Source organism: Panthera pardus, unplaced genomic scaffold, assembly GCF_024362965.1.
Source record: "Panthera pardus isolate Hobbes unplaced genomic scaffold, ASM2436296v1 HiC_scaffold_6, whole genome shotgun sequence".
Lineage (NCBI taxonomy): Eukaryota > Metazoa > Chordata > Mammalia > Carnivora > Felidae > Panthera > Panthera pardus.
Window position 1 is genome coordinate 100,523,260 of NW_026526991.1, and position 18,656 is coordinate 100,541,915.

The following is an 18,656-nucleotide window of genomic DNA, read 5'->3' on the forward strand; positions in this document are numbered from 1 at the left end:
GTCAAGTGGTTTTATAGTTTTAGTTATTGAATTTAGGTCTACGATCCATTTTTCAAAATGTTAATTTTTTTGTGTATTGTGTGAGGAAAGGGTCCAACTTCCTTCTTTTGTGTGTGGACATCCAGTTGTCCCAGTACCATTTCCCCATTTCTTTCCCCATTTCTTGGTACCTTTGTTGAAATTCAAGGTTTTATTTCTGGAATCTCAATTCTTTTTATTTTTTATTTTTTATTTTTTAAAAAATGTTCATTTTCGAGAGACAGAGAGAGAGAGAGAGAGAGAGAGAGAGAGCAAGCAGGGGAGGGGCAGAGAGAGAGAGAGCGAGATGCAGAAACCAAAGCAGGCTCCAGGCTCTGAGCTGTTAGCACAGAGCCTGATGCGGGGCTCAAACTCAAAAACTGTGAGATCATGACCCGAGCCGAAGTCAGATGCTTAACCGACTGAGCCACCCAGGCGCCCCTAGAATCCCAAATCTAATAATAACTGATCTATTTTTCTGTCCTTATGCCAGTACTACACAGTAACTTTGTAATAGTTTTGAAATCAGGAAGTATGAAACCAATTACATTTGTTTTTGTTTGTGTTTTCTATTTCTTTGCACTTTTGCAGTTTCCATATCTTCCACTTAGTAAGATTGTATTTATCTTTATTATCTTTATTAGATACATATTTATGTTTCCTGCTTTTAAAGTCTTTTCTTTGGAGGGCGCCTGGCTGGCTCAGGTGGAGGAGCATGCAACTTTTGATCTCTAGGTTATGAGTCTGGCTGTCTTGAGAACAGGTGTGTGTGTGTGTGTGTGTGTGTGTGTGTGTGTGTGTGTGTGTATGTGTTTCATTTGTTTATTTTTGGTGATCAAGTCCTGTTTATTTTAAAAGCATAAACAGTGGAACTAGGAAGGAGTAAGGAGAACAAAACACCAGTCCCCTTGACAGGGCCAGATCCAGCACAGGCCCTGTCTGTTGTGTGACCTGGAAGCCTTGACCAGCCTTTTCCCGTGAGGACAACGCAGGTGCCATCTTCCATGAAGTTGGGGATAGAGTGAAAGTGAAAAAGGCCAGAGGGCTGAGATCAGTTTTTATTGCTGGCTTTGTGTCTTTCACGGGTCACTTACTCCTGTTTCTTTGCATGTCTAGTAAGTTTTGATGGTAAAATGGACATTGTGCATGATACAACATTACCTTTCTCTCAGGAAGGTTAAACAAATTAAAAAAGTTCTCTAGCAGGCGGTTTAATTACTGGCTGATTCCTTTGAGCCTATTTAGGTTTGGTTTTCTGCTTTGTTAGGGTATATTTGTAGAAAATGCCAGGTATTTCCCAAGATTCTCTAACTCACTAAGACTCAACCTCTCAAGTCTGTCTCCCCTGTTGATTTACTCAGGGCATGGCCTTAGAAGTTTTTAGGGACAGGCTACTGTAAACATTTTTCTAGTGCCCATAAAATAACTGGTACTGGGGTGGACACTCTTCTGGAAACAGCCGAACAACAGGATAAAATACATAAGCCAACCATTTTCAGGCACTGAAAAACCATCAACACGGAAGTGGAATCCCTGAGAACAGAAAGTCACAAATGTAGCCCCATAAAGACATGTTATTGACGGGGGTGCAGGGAGCAGGAATCCAAGAGAAGCAAAATCCCACTGAACCGAGGAGGCAGAGGCCAAGGCTTGGAGCAGCTAAAATGGCTGGAATAATGGGGCAGAGCACAGGAGAGAAGGAATCTGTGCAAAGGAAATAAGTTTTTGTCAGCAGGTGTTTAATCAGAAAGTATTTTGTTAACAAATGGTTTCAGATGTAGGTCATGGGCAAGGGCCAGAAATGACAGGGGTCTCTAATATTAATTCAAAAGTGAGCCTCATGATTTAGAAAAGAGTGAAATTGTTGTGTTTATTTAATTTTAATGAGAAGCTGAGGTCCCAGCCTTCATTTTTGTCTTAAGGGAGAGTTGGACTATGGGGGCACCCTGTGGGCAAGGCCACAACTTTTCTTTAAAATCACCTTTGTTACTGCTCAACAGTGCTTGAACTCAACATTACCAAAGCTCCAGAATTCTTTAGCACAAAGCATAGGGGAGATTATTTTGCCCAGAACTCTTTCTGCTCATGTTTTCAGCATTTCAGTTTTTAAATATACTCTTTCATTGAGCACCTACTATGTGGCCGGCTGCAGCGAGGGTCAAATATGATACCCAGTCCCTATCTTTGAGTATCTTCTGCACCGCACCCCCACCCTCCCACCACCATGATTTTTAGAAATTGTGAGGGGGCTGTTAAATCTGTCAGGTTGGGAGAAATTTGGGAAAAGGTCTGTTGAGCAGGGCTCTGATGTGTGGGTATTTGATTCAAATGGTATCTCAGTGGGCTAACTGCTGCACTTGTAAGTGGAGTTCTTTATTATTATCTGCATTCTTAGTGAAAGGTGCTATGCTAGCTAGGGTCATGCTCAGCTAGCCGCTCTAACAAACAGACCAAAAAATAAATGAGTAAAACACAATAGTTCACTTCTTGCTGAAGTAATAGTTCAGGTGGGTAAACAAGTTACTGGGGTGGCTCTTCTCCATATAACTTTTCAGGAGCCCCGCATGATGGAGGCTTAGCCAGTTTCAACTATGACTTCTAGGGTGACCCTGAGGGTTATTCTACAGTTATCTGAGGGGGGAGAAGAGCCCAGAGGGGTGTGCAGGAGCATGCACACAATGTTTCTATGGGCTAGGTCTGGGAGTAGCACATGTTGCTCTGTTTACTTCCTCTGGCTGGAATTCAGTCTCACAGGTACATCTCATAGCCTGCCATAGCAAGGGAGGCTAGAAAATACAGTCTAGCTGTAGGTCCAGAAAGAAGAGGAGAGCATGGAGTTTTGGTAAGCAACCAGTGGTCTCTGTGTTAGGGGCTTATCAAAAGTGATAATTTTGGTGTGGCATGGTCACACTTATTTTCCTGTATTAAATATATAGATTTACACACTTGCATCTCCAGTGTGTAAGGCTCTGCGGTCTTCCAAGTTTCAGCATCTAGGGAAGGACGGGGGTGGTAAATGCTTATTAAATGGTTTTTGAATGAAGGAATGAATTTTTAAATTTATTTTTGTCTGTCTGATGCCAGAGTCCCCAGATGATGATGATGATGTTGATAATTACAGAGATAAGAACTACTGTTTACTGAACATCTGCCCTGTGCTAAGGTTTGCAAGCGTGATCTCATTACTTTGCTAAAACATTTATTATGTTTCTTTTAATTTAATCATCATAAGTGTACTCTTAATCCCCATCCCCTATCTCCCCCGCCATCCTACCCACCTCCCATCTGGTAGCCATCAGTTTGTTCCCTATAGTTAAGAGTCTGTTTCTTGGTTTGTCTCTCTCTCTCTCTCTCTCTCTGCTTTTCCTTTGCTCATTTGTTTTGTTTCTTAAATTCCACATATGGGTGAGATCATATGGTATTTGTCTTTTCCTGATTGACTTATTTTGCTTAGCGTTATACCCTCTAGCTACATCCATGTCATTGCAAATGGCAAGACTTCATTTTTTTAGTGGGTGAATAATATTCCGTTATATATATACATACACACACGACCACACACATGCATACACACACCACATCTTTTTTGTCCATTCGTCTATGATGGACACTTGGGCTGCTTCCATAGTTTGGTAAGTGACTCTGCTATAAACATATGGGTGCATGTATCTCTTTGAATTAGTGTTTTTGTATTTTTTTTTTTTGGTAAATACCCAGTCGTGTAATTCCTGGATCATACAGTAGTTGTATTTTTAACTTTTTGAGGAACCTCCATACAGTTTTCCACAGTGGCTGCACCAATTTGCATTCCCACGAACAGTGCAAAGGGGTCCTTTTTCTCCACAACCTTGCCACCACTTGTTTCTTGTGTTGTTGATGTTAGCTATTCTGACAGGTATAAAGTGATACTGCATTGTGATTTTGATTTGCTTTTCTCTGATGATGAGTAAGGTTGAGCATCTTTTCATGAGTCTGTTGGCCATCTGTATGTCCTTTTTGGAGAGATGTCTGCTCATGTGCTCTGCCCATTTTTTAATTGGATTGTTTTTTGGGTATTGAATTGTATCATTTCCTTATATATTTTGGATACTAACCCTTTATTGGATACGTCATTTGCAAATATCTTCTCCCATTCCATTGGTTGCCTTTTAGTTTTGTTGATTGTTTCCTTCACTGTGCAGAAACTTCTGATTTTGATGTTGTTCCAGTAATCTATTTTTTGCTTCTTATTTCCTTTGCCTCAGGAGACACATCTAGAAAGATGTGGCTACAGCCAATGTCAGAGAGATTACTGCATGTGCTCTCTTCAAGGATTTTTATGGTTTCAGGTCTCACATTTAGGTCTTTAATCCATTTTGAGTTTATTTTTGTGATAGTGAAAGAAAGTGGTCCAGTTTCATTCTTTTGCACGTGACTGTTCAGTTTCCCCAACACCATTCGTTGAAGAAACTTTTTCCCATCGTATGTTGATTCCTCCTTTGCTGAAGATTGATTGACCATACAATTGTGGGTTTATTTCTGGGTTTCTGTTCTATTCCATTGATCTATGTGTCTATTTTTATGCCAGTATCGTAGTGTTTTAATTACTGCCACTTTGTAATGTAACTTGGAATCTGGAAACTTCCAGTTTTGTTTTTCTTTTTCAAGATTGCTTTGGCTCTTCAGGGTCTTTTGTGGTTCCATACAAATTTTAGGATTGTTTTAGTGCTGTGAGTGAAAGAATGAATCAATGCTGAGTTGGTATGATAACAGTTGGCCAGTGGATTCAATTGCTTCTTTTAAAAATATTAAAAAAACCTTTTAACAAATTTATTTATTTAATTAGAGGGAGCATGGGAATGACAGAGAGGGAGAGAGAGAGAATCCCAAGCAGGCTCCACACTGTCAGCACAGAGCCCGCCCGATGTGGACCTTGAACTCACAAACCACAATATCATGACCTGAGCCAAAATCACGAGTTGGAGGCTTAACTGACTGAGCTGCCCAGGTGTCTCTAAGGTGTCAATTTAGAGGAAGTTGCTTGCCTTTATGTTTGTTATGGCAGATAGACGAACTTCTAGTTCATCCATAAACTATCAAATCATTCAGGCACATGTTAACTACGTTTAATGACATTTAGCATTTGCATTTACTTGGATTGTGTAGAACCCATTCCTACCCCCTTTGGCTCTCAAGCTGGCATTATGATCCAGGTTCTACAGTGTGCTTTAGTAGTCGGGGAGCCACACCAAGGCCACATACGTGGAGGGTCTTAGCCCTGGTTAAAGCACACACTGCTTCTATAGCCAGTGGGCCAAAGCACGCTCATGGGTTGCCAAGCATGGTAGCTTTCTTTTCCTTCTCCAGTAACAGGCTTCCCTTGCTTCTGGGTTCACGTGGCACCCAATTTTTTTTCAACACCCAGGCCAAGACTGGTGTCTAGCTCTAAATGTTTATCTTGGCCGTGCTAAGTGGTGCTTTGTTTTATTTGACCTAAGCTTGCTTTATTTACGGTCTAGGTAGTGTGCCTTTCTTTGATACGTCAGGACCTTGCGACTAGATCTCTGTTCACACTTTTGATTCTATAGACCAGCCATCTCAACCCTGGTGGCACAATAGAGCACCTCAGACAAATTAAGTCCAAATCTTGAGGTGGGGCCCAGACATCGATATTTTAACTTTCTTTGGTGATTCTAATATGTACCCAGGGTTGAGAAGGAGTCCCTGTCTCCACTGGTCCTCATCTTTCCCAATTGCTGAATGCTAATATTTTAAAAAAATTTTAATGTTTATTTTATTTTTGAGAGAGAGAGACAGAGTGCGAGTGGAAGATAGTAGAGAGAGAGAGGGAGACACAGAATCTGAAGCAGGCTCCAGGCTCTGAGCTGTCAGCACATAGCCCGATGCAGGGCTCGAACTCACAAACCGTGAAATCATAACCTGAGCCGAAGTTGGACGCTCAACCGACTGAGCCACCCAGGCGCCCCTGAATGCTAATATTTTTTTTAAGTCTGGCTTCCCACAACCATCTCTGCCTCCCCCACAGAGCAGCTCTTGTATGCTTCTATTTCTCCTTCTCCAGAACCACTCCTCCTGGTTCTGTCCTTTCGGAATGTGGTGATCATAACCTCACTGATAGTCAAATGAGGACGCATCCGGTTTTAAGGAAGAGCAGTTTGTCTTTGGGATGGTCACCACAGCCGCCTAGTAGAGGTGGAGTCATGAGAAATTACCAAATGGGTCTCTCAAGCTGTTCCCCCACTAGTTACGATGGGATCTCCAGTCCTTTTAAAAGTCTGACCTGGCAATTCTGGGAGTCCCTAGGGGTGTCTCACATGTGTTCATGAACAATTCTTTAAGCTTCTACTTCGTGTTAACCATCTTAGCTGACGCTTGATGTTGAGCTCCACCTTCCCAAGCTGTGGGAAGGCACTTGTCCTGCTCCCGAAGGCAATTATGGGCCAGTCCTCATGTTTGGGGCTAAGCATACAGGGACGAACAAGATGGGCACTGTTCCTGTCCTCAGGAAGAGCACTGCTGAGCACATGAGCCTTGCTGTCTATATATGAATTTACTTATTTCAGTTAACCACACTGTAGCGGAGAGAAAACTTTTGAGCAATTTCCTATCGATTATATGTGTATTTGGGATATCTTATAAAATCCTGAGGCGCATCCATGTTCCTCTTGTCTGCTGAATCTCTCTGTATCCCTCATATCTCATCCAGATCCACAGGCCTCTGCAGTCTGAGCAGAGCATTGTGATTACAGGAGCTGTCTTAGGCTTTAGCCTCACAGCCAGTCCATTTTGGGCAGCAGAGATCTGTCCCACCTTCTTTGGAGAGCTCAGAATAAGGCAGAGCTCATCAATCTTGGTTATACCAGGAGGAAGAGATGAGAGGTAGGAGATGTTCGTGGACGGTGGAGGAAGATGGGGGACATGGTGAGACTCCACCAGGCATGACCAGGAGAGGAGCCAGTCACCCTCATAAAGTGGTGTGCATGTGTGCATGCATGTGTATGTGAGCACATGTGTGATCTGTGTGGAGGGGCTGGAGGAAGGCTTGCATTTTGCTCACCATTGCATCGTTATGCTCTTTTCATGTTATTATACTTGGGAAACAGGTTACGATTAGCTAACAGAGCAGTTTTGATCAATTGCGTTGTAGACTGGCTGCTTCCTCCTGACATAGAGGGAGGGACATTATCCCTTAATGTCATCAGCCACACAACCAACCACAGTGTAGGATGAGATGCCCATGAATAGGTTTCATTTGAGGAACTCATCCAGATCCCAGTCCCTGGGTTCTGTCCCTGAGGGAAGCACTTCCTGAAATGCTGCTGCTTTTCTTGACCTGGGTCTTCACTTGTAGGATCCTGGCTCTGAGCAATGACTATAAGTGATCTTTGTTAAAAGGCCTTTTTAAAGGGTTGAGAGATGTCAGGAAGGGACTTACCAACTAGTCTTGGTTGAGGAGAGATGTTTAGGGGCAAAAGGGAGAACAATTCCAAAGATCAAAGAGTAGGGATAAGAAAAAGCAGGTCGCCTTCTTCTGGAAGCTGCTGGTAGTTTATTCTCTCTGATGTGTGTGTGTATTCTGTGTGTGTGTGTGTGTGTGTGTGTGTGTGTGTGAGAGAGAGAGAGAGAGAGAGAGAGAGAGAGAGAGAGACAGAGAGAGAGAGACAGAGAGGTAGGGAGGGAGATAGAAGAAGGAGGTGGGAGGGAGGGAGGAGTGACTAGCAGGAGATGATTGATATTAGCAGGAAAGATAGTAAGGGGCCTCGTAGGCCCTGTTAAAAAGTGTGTACTATAAGCCCAAAGTGCCCTTTCTTTGCCTGCCCTGAGTTCTGCCACGTAGCTGGCCACCTATTGGGACTACGTGGGTGGAAGAGGAACACGAGGGGGACGCATGCCTTGTTCTCAGGAGGCTGATGACCTGAAACAGGCAAGCCCAGCAGCTGATTGCGAAGGACCATACAAACAATTGCCCTTCTCCCTGGAATCTCCTTTCCTCCCTTGCCCATTGGAAGATGCCTCCTTGTCTTTTCTAGATGCTCCTCAAAAGTCACTCTGGGAGGCCTGCTGGCTCTAAGCAGAGCTGCGGGCTTCTGCTACTGTAGCTCCTTGTTTATACTCCGGCCTCAGCTTTTCTCTTGTTCCTGAAATCTCCTTATTAATCTGTTCTCCTTATTAGTCTGCCTTCCTTGTGAGCATCTAGGGCAAGCCTTCTATTTCCAGTGTATTACACAGCGCCCAGGAGGTTAAATGGTCTGAGAAGAATAGAGATGTGAGCAATGGCATATATGTACGCTCCCCCACCCCCCAAGAGCGGCCAGGTGTGGTTGGAGCATGGCATGTGGTGCGTGCATGGGGCCAGGAGGCTGGAAAGGATAAGCAGGCCATGGATGGATGTTAGGAGATGAAACGGTATTCGGCTAGGTAGGCAGGGCCCAGATCATGAAAGGCCCTGTGTGCATATCAGACAATTTGGTTTTCATCTAAGAAGAATGAAAGCCCCTGAGTGGGAGTAACTCGGTCAGGTTGTGACCTGAGGATCAGCGGGGAGCCAGCTTAGTGGCAGGGAGGCCAGTTAGCTCTTACTTATCCAGGTTCAAGGTAAGGATCCACACTGGGGCTGTATCTTCATTAGGAAGGGAATGTTTGAGCATCGGTAGAGAGAGGGCTGTTTTTGAGTCAAGATAAGCAGAGCCGAAGAGGGAGAGGGCACTGGAAGATCATCCCTCTGTTACTCTGGCCACATGCAGAGGCCCAGAAAGGTACTGTTTAACAGGAACTCTGGGGTAGAGAGTAGGGTGAACAGCAGGGCCATTGCAAGGTCCAGATTTTAAGTGTGGAGGCTCAGATTTTGCCTGTCAGATTCATGTAGGAAAACAGAGTAAGACCTCAGCATAAAAAGTTGACCCTAACTGAAATGCAGTCCATCTGTCCCAGGATGCTTGGGGAGGGTCCAAGTGAGCGTCCTGAAGGCGCCCAGGTCTCTCTGAGGCCCACCAGGAGTCTTGTCCCTGGCCTAGGAGAGCGTGGATGTACCATCTCCACTCAGGGCAGCCCTGCCCTATCTGGCTTTGCTGGAAGCAGTGGCCCCGAAAGGCCAGTGAGAGAGGTGGCCCTGTCTTTTGAGGCACCCACACTTGCCCTGCCAATGGTTAGTAGTGAGGCAGTAAAAATGCCATGAGGGAAGCTTCGAGGAAGAGCCGTGCTGCCTGGAGGTCCTGCTCCCACAGGAAACCACCTCCTGCTATTCTTTCTTGGAGGCTCTGGAAACCTCCTAGGGCCCCGGTGACTCACCTCACCCTCCTCCGTGCCCGGTGAACCCACTTCCTGCTCCCCGTCTGTGCAGGCTGCTGCTGCCTTGCTCTTGACTGTGCCTCCGGGTCCCTTTGCTCCGGTTTTCCTGCCATCAGCTACTGCCCGAGCTCTTCTCACCACCCCCCCCACCCGACTCTCCACAGCCTGCTCCTGCCCGGCTCCCCAACTCAGGGGCCCCTCCTTGCTCTGATCCTTGGCTGTGACCCTGAAGGTTCTTGCCAAACTGCCCTAGAGCTGAGGCATGAGTCGAAGGGTCCGGATCTCTCCCTGTGGCAGCTCTCCCCTCACCCAGCGTGGGGTAGCAGTGCCCACCACTAGAGAGTATTCCTCACAGTGAGACCCCTGCCCCTGGATCCCTGCAGCGCCAGCGGCATCTCCAGAGCCCCTGAGAGTTTTCAGAATGCTTTCATTGTATCGCTTGTCTTGGGATGCCAGCAAGGGCTCCCTGTACTTCGCAGTGTATTAGCTTCTCAGACAAGACAGCCAAGAGCTAAATGGGGGAATGGGTGTTGGAAGACCCTGGTGGTGGGTGAGAAAGTGCAGCACAGAATGGGGACCGTGGCTGGGGTGGGGCCTTGGGTAGGCGTGTGAAAGGGCAGGCCATGGGAGGACCCCGAAAACAAGCTATACCTATTTTTTCATTGAGATTTGGGCCTCTCCCTGCCTATAGTCTCTGTTCTTTTCCCTGCAGATCTCTGATCCTGCTCCTTCTTTGTGTGCTTCTATAGCACAGCCTGAGGTACCTGCAGCCTTTCTGGGTGGTGGAAATTGGATCCTTCTAGAAGAGACAGAGTTCACCCCTGAAATAGTGGGTTCTAAAGGATAAGAGGGGCGCCTGGGTGGTTCAGTCGTTTAAGTGTCCAACTCTTGGTTTTGGCTCAGGTCGTGATCTCATGGTTTGCGAGTTCGGGCCCCACGTCAGGCTCTGTGCCAACAGTGTGGAGCCTGCTTGGGATTCTCTCTCCCTCTCTCTCTGCCTCTCCCCTGCTTGTACTCTCTCTCTCTCAAAATAAAAATAAACATTAAAAAAAAAAAAGGATTAGAAAGTGTGTGATGGTCTCAGATGAGAAAGGAAGTTGCAGTCATGGGGGATAGACAGCTGCCTAGTCCAGGAGTACTTCCAGGAGGAGGTGAGTAGTCAGCAGGCAGGTGGGTGGCACAGAAGGGGAATTCTGGGGACTTAGGGCACAGTGACTGGAATGGAGCAGAGAAATCGGGGTGGGCAGGTGCAGATGAAGGGGGCGGGCCCTGAGCCCCGGAGTAGGATTTGGTAAAGATCCCTCACGTTTTCTGTAGCTCACGTTTTTACCATATCATCACACTCCCCCTGTGAGGGAAAGATATGGTAATGACACCCTCCTCTCAATCACGGAACTAAAATGTGCAGAGAAAATACATTATTTTTCTGAAATTCTGGCAATGCCAGGCCTAGGCACCAGGGGTCCTCCTGCTCAGTGTGGGCTCATTGTGTAGTGGAGTGCCATTGGCTAGTCCTGGGAGGGGGGGTTGTAGAGTGGGATGGAGAAGGGTGTGGCTGTTGACCTAGCACTTCTCAGTTGTCTGTAGAGCCCACCCCTGTGTGATGTTCATGTCGTCCCAAATCACAGCCTGCCTTTTAGTGACTTTCTTATTCCTGGCCTGCAAAAGACTGTCCGCCATGGACCATTCAGACAGGCTGCAGGTCCTCCAAACATCAGGTCGAGACCAGAACACTGCCCTCCTCCCCTTCGATTCCTCCTCACCCTCAACAAGTGCAGCTCCCTCCCCTTATCCCATGGCCCTGGGTGCCGCTGTGCTTGAGCCTCTTAGCAAATGGAGCAGATAAGAATATTTAGAAAGACTAGTCTCAAAGAGGGGAATGGGAAGGAGGGTGAGGGCAAGGCTGGAGAATGGATGCAGCACCTTTCAGTTCATGGTGAAGGTTTTCTACTCTAGCAGTGGGGAGCCACTGGAAAGCTTTCAGTGGGAGAGTGGGGCGGTGTGATTCGAAAAGATCCCTCCGAAGGTGGCAGGGGAGAATGTCTTGGGACAGAGGTGGATGTGGGCAGGGTCTGGTGCCAAGCTGGGGTTGCCCTCTGTCCATGTTTAGCGGGAGGCCCCTGGTCATTTTCATCTGGTTACACTTTGACTAGGTGAGGAAGGCCTTTCTTTCTCCCCACCCCAATGCTCCAGGAAGTTTATGAGGGTGTGAATAGTTGAAAAATGGGCTAGTCCCATATGGGGGAGTCACTTGGGGGTGGTCAGATCTGGGCAGAAGCTCGGAGCACAGGAGTTCCTTTGACTAGACAATCAGTGGGCTGCCACCAACAGGTTACCTTTATTCAGTGACACCAGCCAATAAGTGCCCCACTCTCTGTAGTTCCCTGCTGACCAGTGGAGTCCATTGGATAAAGCTTGGAGGCCTTCGTCTGCTGACTTTACATGTGTCTGTGTGTCCCCTAAGCCCTCCCTACACTACCTCAGCTTCTGGAATTTAAGTCAAGTCTGAAGTGGAAGCAAATTAGCTTTGCCTGTAGTATCTGACTATTTCTGTCTTATACCTTGATCAGTGGCTTCTCGAGACAGGAATGTGTTACTTCTGATTTTCTGGTTCCCTAATGGCCAAAATAGCAGGTGGCCCACAGCTAGACGAAGAAGCACATTGTAGCCAGAGGGAGGAGCACGGGTAAGACCCTGGGCCAGGAGGGAGTATGGTGCATTCCAGACACTGCAAGCAGCGCGGTATGGCCGGAGCTCAGAAACGCAGAGGGACACGGGGAGAGATGAGGTGGAGACGTGAGCGGGCCAGGCTGTGCAGGGGCTCACAGCTTGAGAGTGGTGGGAAGCACCAGAAATCTCCACACACGTGGGTGTCATAGCGAGGTCGACATTTTGAAAGGACCCCCTGGCTGCCTTTGGAGGACGGTGAAGGAGAGCAAGGGTGCATGGAGTAGGTGCTATTGGGAGGCTGCTGGGGTTATCCAGCTGAATAAGTGTGGTAGTTTGGGCTAAGGTGGTAGTCATGGAGGTGGTGAAAAACAGATGGATTTGGGAGATATTTCAGGGCAAAATTCATAGGAGTGGTGACACATTGGCTGTGGGGCATGAGGGAAGAAGACTCTGGAGGCTGCCTGTAGATTTCTGGTGTATGGACTGAACGTAGTGGTGGCATTCATAGCCATAGGGACTCCTGGAAGAGAGTCATCTGGTAGAGCAGATTGTTAAGTTTGGTTTTGGAGATGGAGGTTTTGAAGGGGCTCTGAAGCATCCAAGTGGAGATACCAGGTAGGCGGGAGGATGTGTGGATCCAGAAGCTGGAAGAAAGTAAGGGTTAAAGGTAAAATGTTGAGGGTTATGGGGACGTAGGTGGTCATTAAGGCCATAGGAACAGATAGAGTATCTAGGGGGGCATAGAGGGCATAGGAGCAGATAGAGGGCAAGGGTAAGAGTGTAGAAAAAGAGTGTAGAAAAGGGTAAGAGTGTAGAAAAGAGGCCCCAGGTCCAAGCCTTGTGAAAATCCATCCAGGGTATCCAGAGGTGGGTGAGCCATGCCCTTCAGGGCACCCATAACCCAAGAAGGCAGCTAATCCTGAACACCCAGGGATCTGTTTTGCAAGGCGGCGTGTACCAAGAGGCAAGTAAATGGTCAACGAAGGAAAGATTATTTTCAAATGAGTATCATGTTCCATAAGCTGTGTGTGATGGCCTTTACTTCGGATCAACCCCAATTCACCTTTTTTCAGCTTCTTAGAGGATTCCTGTGGAGCGTGTTCACTTGCCCTATTCTTCCTGATGCCCAGACGTCGCTCACATCCCACCCCCCATCCCCCCAACCCCTCCCCCCATCTGCCACCGCAGCCTTCATTTCATGGTGTAAGCCAGCTCTCTTGGATCTTTCCACCTCTGTGTCATTACTGCATGGTATGTCATTTGCATCTGAAACAACTCAGCCATATGCTGTGTTCTTGTTGGTTGGGAGAAGAGGTGGGCATAAAAGCAGGGCCTCATGCAGCCATGGTCTGTGTGTCAGAGGCAAGCAGAGGTTGCTGCTGGGATGGCTGGTGGGGCCCCGAAGGCTAGCCTCAAACCCCAGGTTGTACCTTCAGGAGACCGTGGCTCCTGGGTAATGGTTTGACCAAAGTTTTGGGCTGACTCTGAATATGAGCTATCTTGAGTCACAGGTGTGAATATGAATATGGCTGTCAAGGATGCTTGAGTGAACGTCACCTTTGTCATCTGCCCAGTTATACATCAGTATGGTCTTGGGCTCCTTAGACATGCATCTGAAGGTTTTCAAGCCATCTCTGGGCTGTAGAGCCCTGTTCTCAATGCTGCCCTGGGCCAGATGGCGGGCAAGCATGCAGAAAGGCACAGGGGGAAAGGGATGAGGTGAGACTAAGGACCGAGGAGAGAATCCACTCCCATGATGTCTTGAACTGCCCCCTGTCGTTCTACCAGCATGCATACCCACTGTTGCTTTTCTGTGTTCTCTCTCCTGCCTTTCAGAAGCTGTCCACCCTTTGAGACCAGCTTCAGGCTCAGTTCTCAGGAAGCCTTCTAGCCTTTCTGGTCTTCCACAATACGGACTAGAGCCCACAGTGTAGAAGTAAATTATGAGAGCTTTCCTCTGCTGGTCTTCATTGTGCTTCCTACCTGCCAGGTCTGTCCTCATAAAGAGATGATAAGATTTTCCAGTGTAGGGACCAGGTGTCCTAGGGCTCCTGAACTGTCCAGCAGAGAGCTGGGCACCTAAGGGGCTGCTCTACAAGCTGGTCACTGATCAGAAGCTCTCCTTCCAGGTGCTTTTTGTTCCTTCATTCATTCAGCAGGTGCTGAGGGCTGAGCTGGATGTATATGGTATGATTTCTTCTTACACGGAGCTCAAAATGAAAATAATAATAATTATAATAAGCACCTTTTATTCCCACCCATGGGCTGATGACTACCCTGGGTGTTTCGCATGTACATCTCTGCTTCGAATTCTCACTACAACCCTGCAAGTGTGGGATTCTCATGTTGCAGTTGAAGAAACAGGCTCAGAGAATTCTCAGAGCAAGTGGCAGAGCTCAGGGTTAGGCCCAGGCGCACTGGGTTTGCTGCTTTGCTGGAAAGAGTATTTCTCAGACGCAGGGACAGATCGAGTCTCATCAGCCTCGAGGCCCTGGCAGCTAGCTCATGGCCCCTGCCTGGGGCTTTTTGGTGCAAAGCGGAGTGTTTAATGCTTCAGTCCCCTCCAGTTGTGACATTCTGCAATTCTGTCACCAGCCTGGGTCTTTTCCCTCCAGAGGTGAAGCTGGAAGTTCCCTGAAATAGCACTGCTGCTCCCACTGTGGGTTGTTCCGGGGGCTGTTCTGGGGAGGGTCCAGAAGGGGCTGTGGAGCTCTGAAGCCCCGGTGGGGGCAGCAGGTGCATGGGAACCCCTCAAGGGCATTGGAGGCAGTGCTTTTGTCAGAGCCCGGCCCTGCCCTCAGGGGCCCCACAGTTGGTCTCTCTTCCTCTCTGCTCTCTCCTCGGGCCATGAGGGCCGCCTGGCTGCCCTGGGAGAGGCCCCCAAACTCAAGCCTTTGGCATTAATTCAAGGTGTCTCTCCAAGGAGTGCTCCACTTACCCTGGCTCGCCAGAGCCACCTTCTCTTGTTTGGGAATTATAAGAGGTTATGGCACCCATCATCTGAAGGGGCTCCTGCTGGTGGCTCCACGCCCAGGGTGCGTGCGTGTGTGCATGCATGTGTATGTAGCGGCTGAGACCCTCTTCCCCCCTGGCTAACCAAGGCTGTGAGGAGATGTGGCCTTTTTCTTAGGGACATCCCAGTTCCCCTCCCATCAGTGCCTCAATTTCTCTGTGTCCTGGGTTTTCTGTCACCTGAAACTGCTTTGCCTCCTTTGTCTCTTCCTCTCACAGATATCCCCCTGCTCCCTGGCTCCCCACGCCGGCTGAGCCCTCGGGCAGTGGCCAGAGGTGGCCAGGGCCCCAAACGTGGCCAGCAATACCTCAAGGTTCCCGGTTCCCAAGCCCCGGGTCCGCAGGGCAGTTCTGACCATGACCGAGATTCTGGCCCGCCCTCCGGTGGAGGGAGCTCCTGTGGCAGCTCGGTGAGTGCTGGGGTGGGGTAAAGGCTGGCCCTGTTGGGGGCCCAAAGGGAGCCTCTTGACTGAGACACTCTCCACCTGGGGGGCAGGGGTTTGTGTGTGTGTGTGTGTGTGTGTGTGTGTGTGTGTGTGTGAGAGAGAGAGAGAGAGAGAGATCTCCAGGGTTTTTCTTAGGGCCTTTTCCTCTCTCTCCAAGTCATGGTGGCACAGTGTCCCGACTATGCTGGAGTCTTGTGGTCAGAGGACAGGGAGAGGGAGGTGTGAGGCCACGTGAGCCCACCTGTTGGTCTGCAGACTCCTTGGCTCCCCTCACAGGTCTGAGGAACCAGACCTCTGCCGTGGTGGCTCTGAGGCTCTCCCCTGTGGCTGGCGCTTCATCTGGTTGCCCAGGTGACCTCCCAGGTGGCTGCAGAGGCAGCTGGGTACCAAACCAGTAATAAACAGGGAGACGCCCAAAGGGAGGGAGGCAGGTCCCTCGCCTGCTCCGCCTTGTTCTTTCCCCTCCTCTTCTCTCAACCTCCCACCTCCAGGCTGGTCGGGAGCAGAAGTCAGTCCCCCTGCTGCCGTCCCCACTGGTGGCTGCAGAGGAGGAGGAGGAGGATGTGGGGCTGTGAAGGGGCATAGTGTAGAGTGAATCCCCGTGGGGTGGGGCTGGGGTGGGCCGGGTGACAAGAAACTGGCCCTTGTTCCAATGGATCCAGAGAACTTGCCAGTGAGTAATGGGTGTGTAAGCGTGCATGCGTTTGCAGGCAGGCCGGCGGATCTGCAAGGAGATGAGTGTGCGTGGGTGTGTTACCGTGCATGTGGAGGGCTGCGTGTGCCAGAGTGCACTTGTGCACAGATGGGTGCAGGAGAGCTGGTGCAGAGGTGCTGTGTGTCGATGCTGTGTGTGCGTGTGCAGGGGTGGTGCATGGCTCTGGTGTGCAGGCAGGTGCGGAAGCACAGGGCTTCGCTGCTGCACGTGTCGTCTGTGCGTGTGAGCATACGTGTGTGCACGGATGCCAGGGCAGGAGTGAAGGCATCGGTGTCCAGGCTGTGGACATGTGGATGGAGGGCTGAGTGGGCTGGGTATGGTGGAAGGACTTAGGCCACTGTGTGGCTTTCACTGGGCCTGAGGGCCTTGCCTCCTAGTCCACCGCCCTGGGCCCAGAGCACAGGGTTAGCCTCCTCCGTCTCTCACTCCTCCTCACTGGACCTCGCTGTCTCTGTCCCGTTCTCTCTGGCCAGGTCATCAATAACTACCTGGATGCCAACGAGCCAGTGTCCTCAGAGGCCCGTCTGAGCCGCATGCACTTCCATGACAACCAGAGGAAGGTCGACTATGTGCTCGCCTACCATTACCGGAAACGTGGGGTGCACCCTGGCCATGGCTCCCCTGGCCCCTCGCTGGCGATTGTCTCCAATGGGGAGACAGGCAAGGAACCTCGTGCTGGTGGCCACGGTGACATTGAACTGGGGCCACTTGATGCCCTGGAGGAGGAGAGGAAGGAACAGCGGGAGGAGTTTGAGCACAACCTGATGGAGGCAGGGCTTGAGCTCGAGAAGGATGTGGAGGTGAGGCTGGGCAGGTGGTAAAGGGTCGTGGGATGGGATGGCCTTGTAGGACTGGGGCCCTGGTGACCAGTGTCACCTGCCGGGAGTGTTGGCTTTGTTCTGGCAGGTGGCGTGGTTTTTTTTTTTTTGTTTTTTTGTTTTTTTTTAAATCTGATGAGCATACAAGATTTTCTTGTTCAAAGACTTGAGGAAGAGCATTGGTATAGCTGGTGCCTCTGCCTAGGGGAGTCCCAGGTGGTGAAGGCAGTGATGGTGATGTCCAGCCTGTTCCGTGGGCATTGGCCTAGAGATTGGAGGCAAGACACTTCTGCCTTGCCTTGGTTTCTTTAAATGGTTTCCTTGGAATGAAGACCCAGATTGCCTGTGCAACTTTGGATCAAATTCCTCTCTAGGGCATATACTTCACTAAGGAATGTGCTTGCCTGAGGCCCTCTGAGGGAGATGATTAATTGGAAACTGAACATTGGACATATTTTATCAACTTGTGAGCTACATATATTCTCACCCCTGGTCAGTAGCAGCCTGAAGGAATCCATGGAAGTCCATTTATCTACATATCCATCTGTCCATCCGACCATCCATTCTTGGATCCATCCATCCATCCATTTCTTCATATCACAGTGATCCTTTAAAGATGACTTGGCCTAACCATCCCCTCTGAACTCATCTTCTACCCCTCCCACCTTCCTGTACCTCCTCCAGCCCATTGGCATTATCTTGGTTGTGTGTTGGTCACCCTTACCTCAGGGCCTTTGCGCTGATTGTCCCCTCTGCCTTGGGCACCCTTCGCAGACCTGGGCATGCTCAGTCCCTCACTTCAGACCTCTGCCTAAATGTCACCTCTTTCCAGACATCTTCGTGACCATCCTAGCTAAAATACTCCCACCCTATCATTCTGTTCCTTGACCGTGCTTTACTTTTCTTCATCACACTTGGCACTGCTACCTGAAACAGCATAATAGATTTGTTTTTTTATCTGCGCCCCAACCAGATTCATGAAGGCAGGGGTCTTGTTTGGTTCACTTCTGCATCCTCAGCACTCAGGACAGAGACTGAACAGTAAAGTCATGTAGTTGAATAAATAAGTGATCTCCCTGAATCTCAGGTTCCTCATCTGCAAAATAGGCAAATGCCCTGCTGGACTGTAGGTTTACATGCCCCAGCAATTGATGGGCAGTGAAAACATCTGGCACAATGTGCAATACATAGTAGGTGCTCAATAAATGTTCCTTAGTATTATTTTAAATATGAGTCATGCTGAGGGGTGGGGTGCCATTCTCATTAGAAACCTGTTTTCTAATTTTTCTTTAGGACTCAAGTTAATACTGTCCCCAAACTGGACAGAACTTCCAGGGGTCATTCATCTATTTCTCTGTCTCCAGGAGGGATGGCATGCGGCTCGGCTCAGACCCTTGCCCTGCTGATGTGTGCTGCCTATCTAGACCCTCAAAGTAGGAACTGCTTCTCTCCTTGTTCTTTCCACCAATGCAGGAAGATTGTACTCTTTTAGGACTCATTGGGGCTCCCTTGATTTTCCCTTTTTGAAACCCAAAGTTCACTTGATGAATTGGGTCTGGTGGGAAGGTTTTTCAGGTGGTAATGTGTTTTGAAGACCATGCAAGGAGCTTGGTACCACCACTGTGGACACACCTGTCTCTGGGTGTCAGGGAGCAGAGGCCTGGGCCTTGTTCAGCCACTTAGTTGGGG

The 18,656-nt window shown here is 48.8% G+C and overlaps 1 protein-coding gene across 1 annotated transcript in view; it reads left to right on the plus strand.

The window, feature by feature from the left end:
- ANO2 (anoctamin 2) overlaps nt 1-18,656 on the plus strand; it is a 341,871-nt gene that overhangs the window by 6,710 nt on the left and 316,505 nt on the right. The window contains exons 2-3 of the mRNA XM_053894601.1: nt 15,208-15,398; nt 16,623-16,949. Of these exons, the coding sequence (XP_053750576.1) occupies nt 15,208-15,398; nt 16,623-16,949 (518 nt within the window). The remainder of the gene's footprint in view (nt 1-15,207; nt 15,399-16,622; nt 16,950-18,656) is intronic.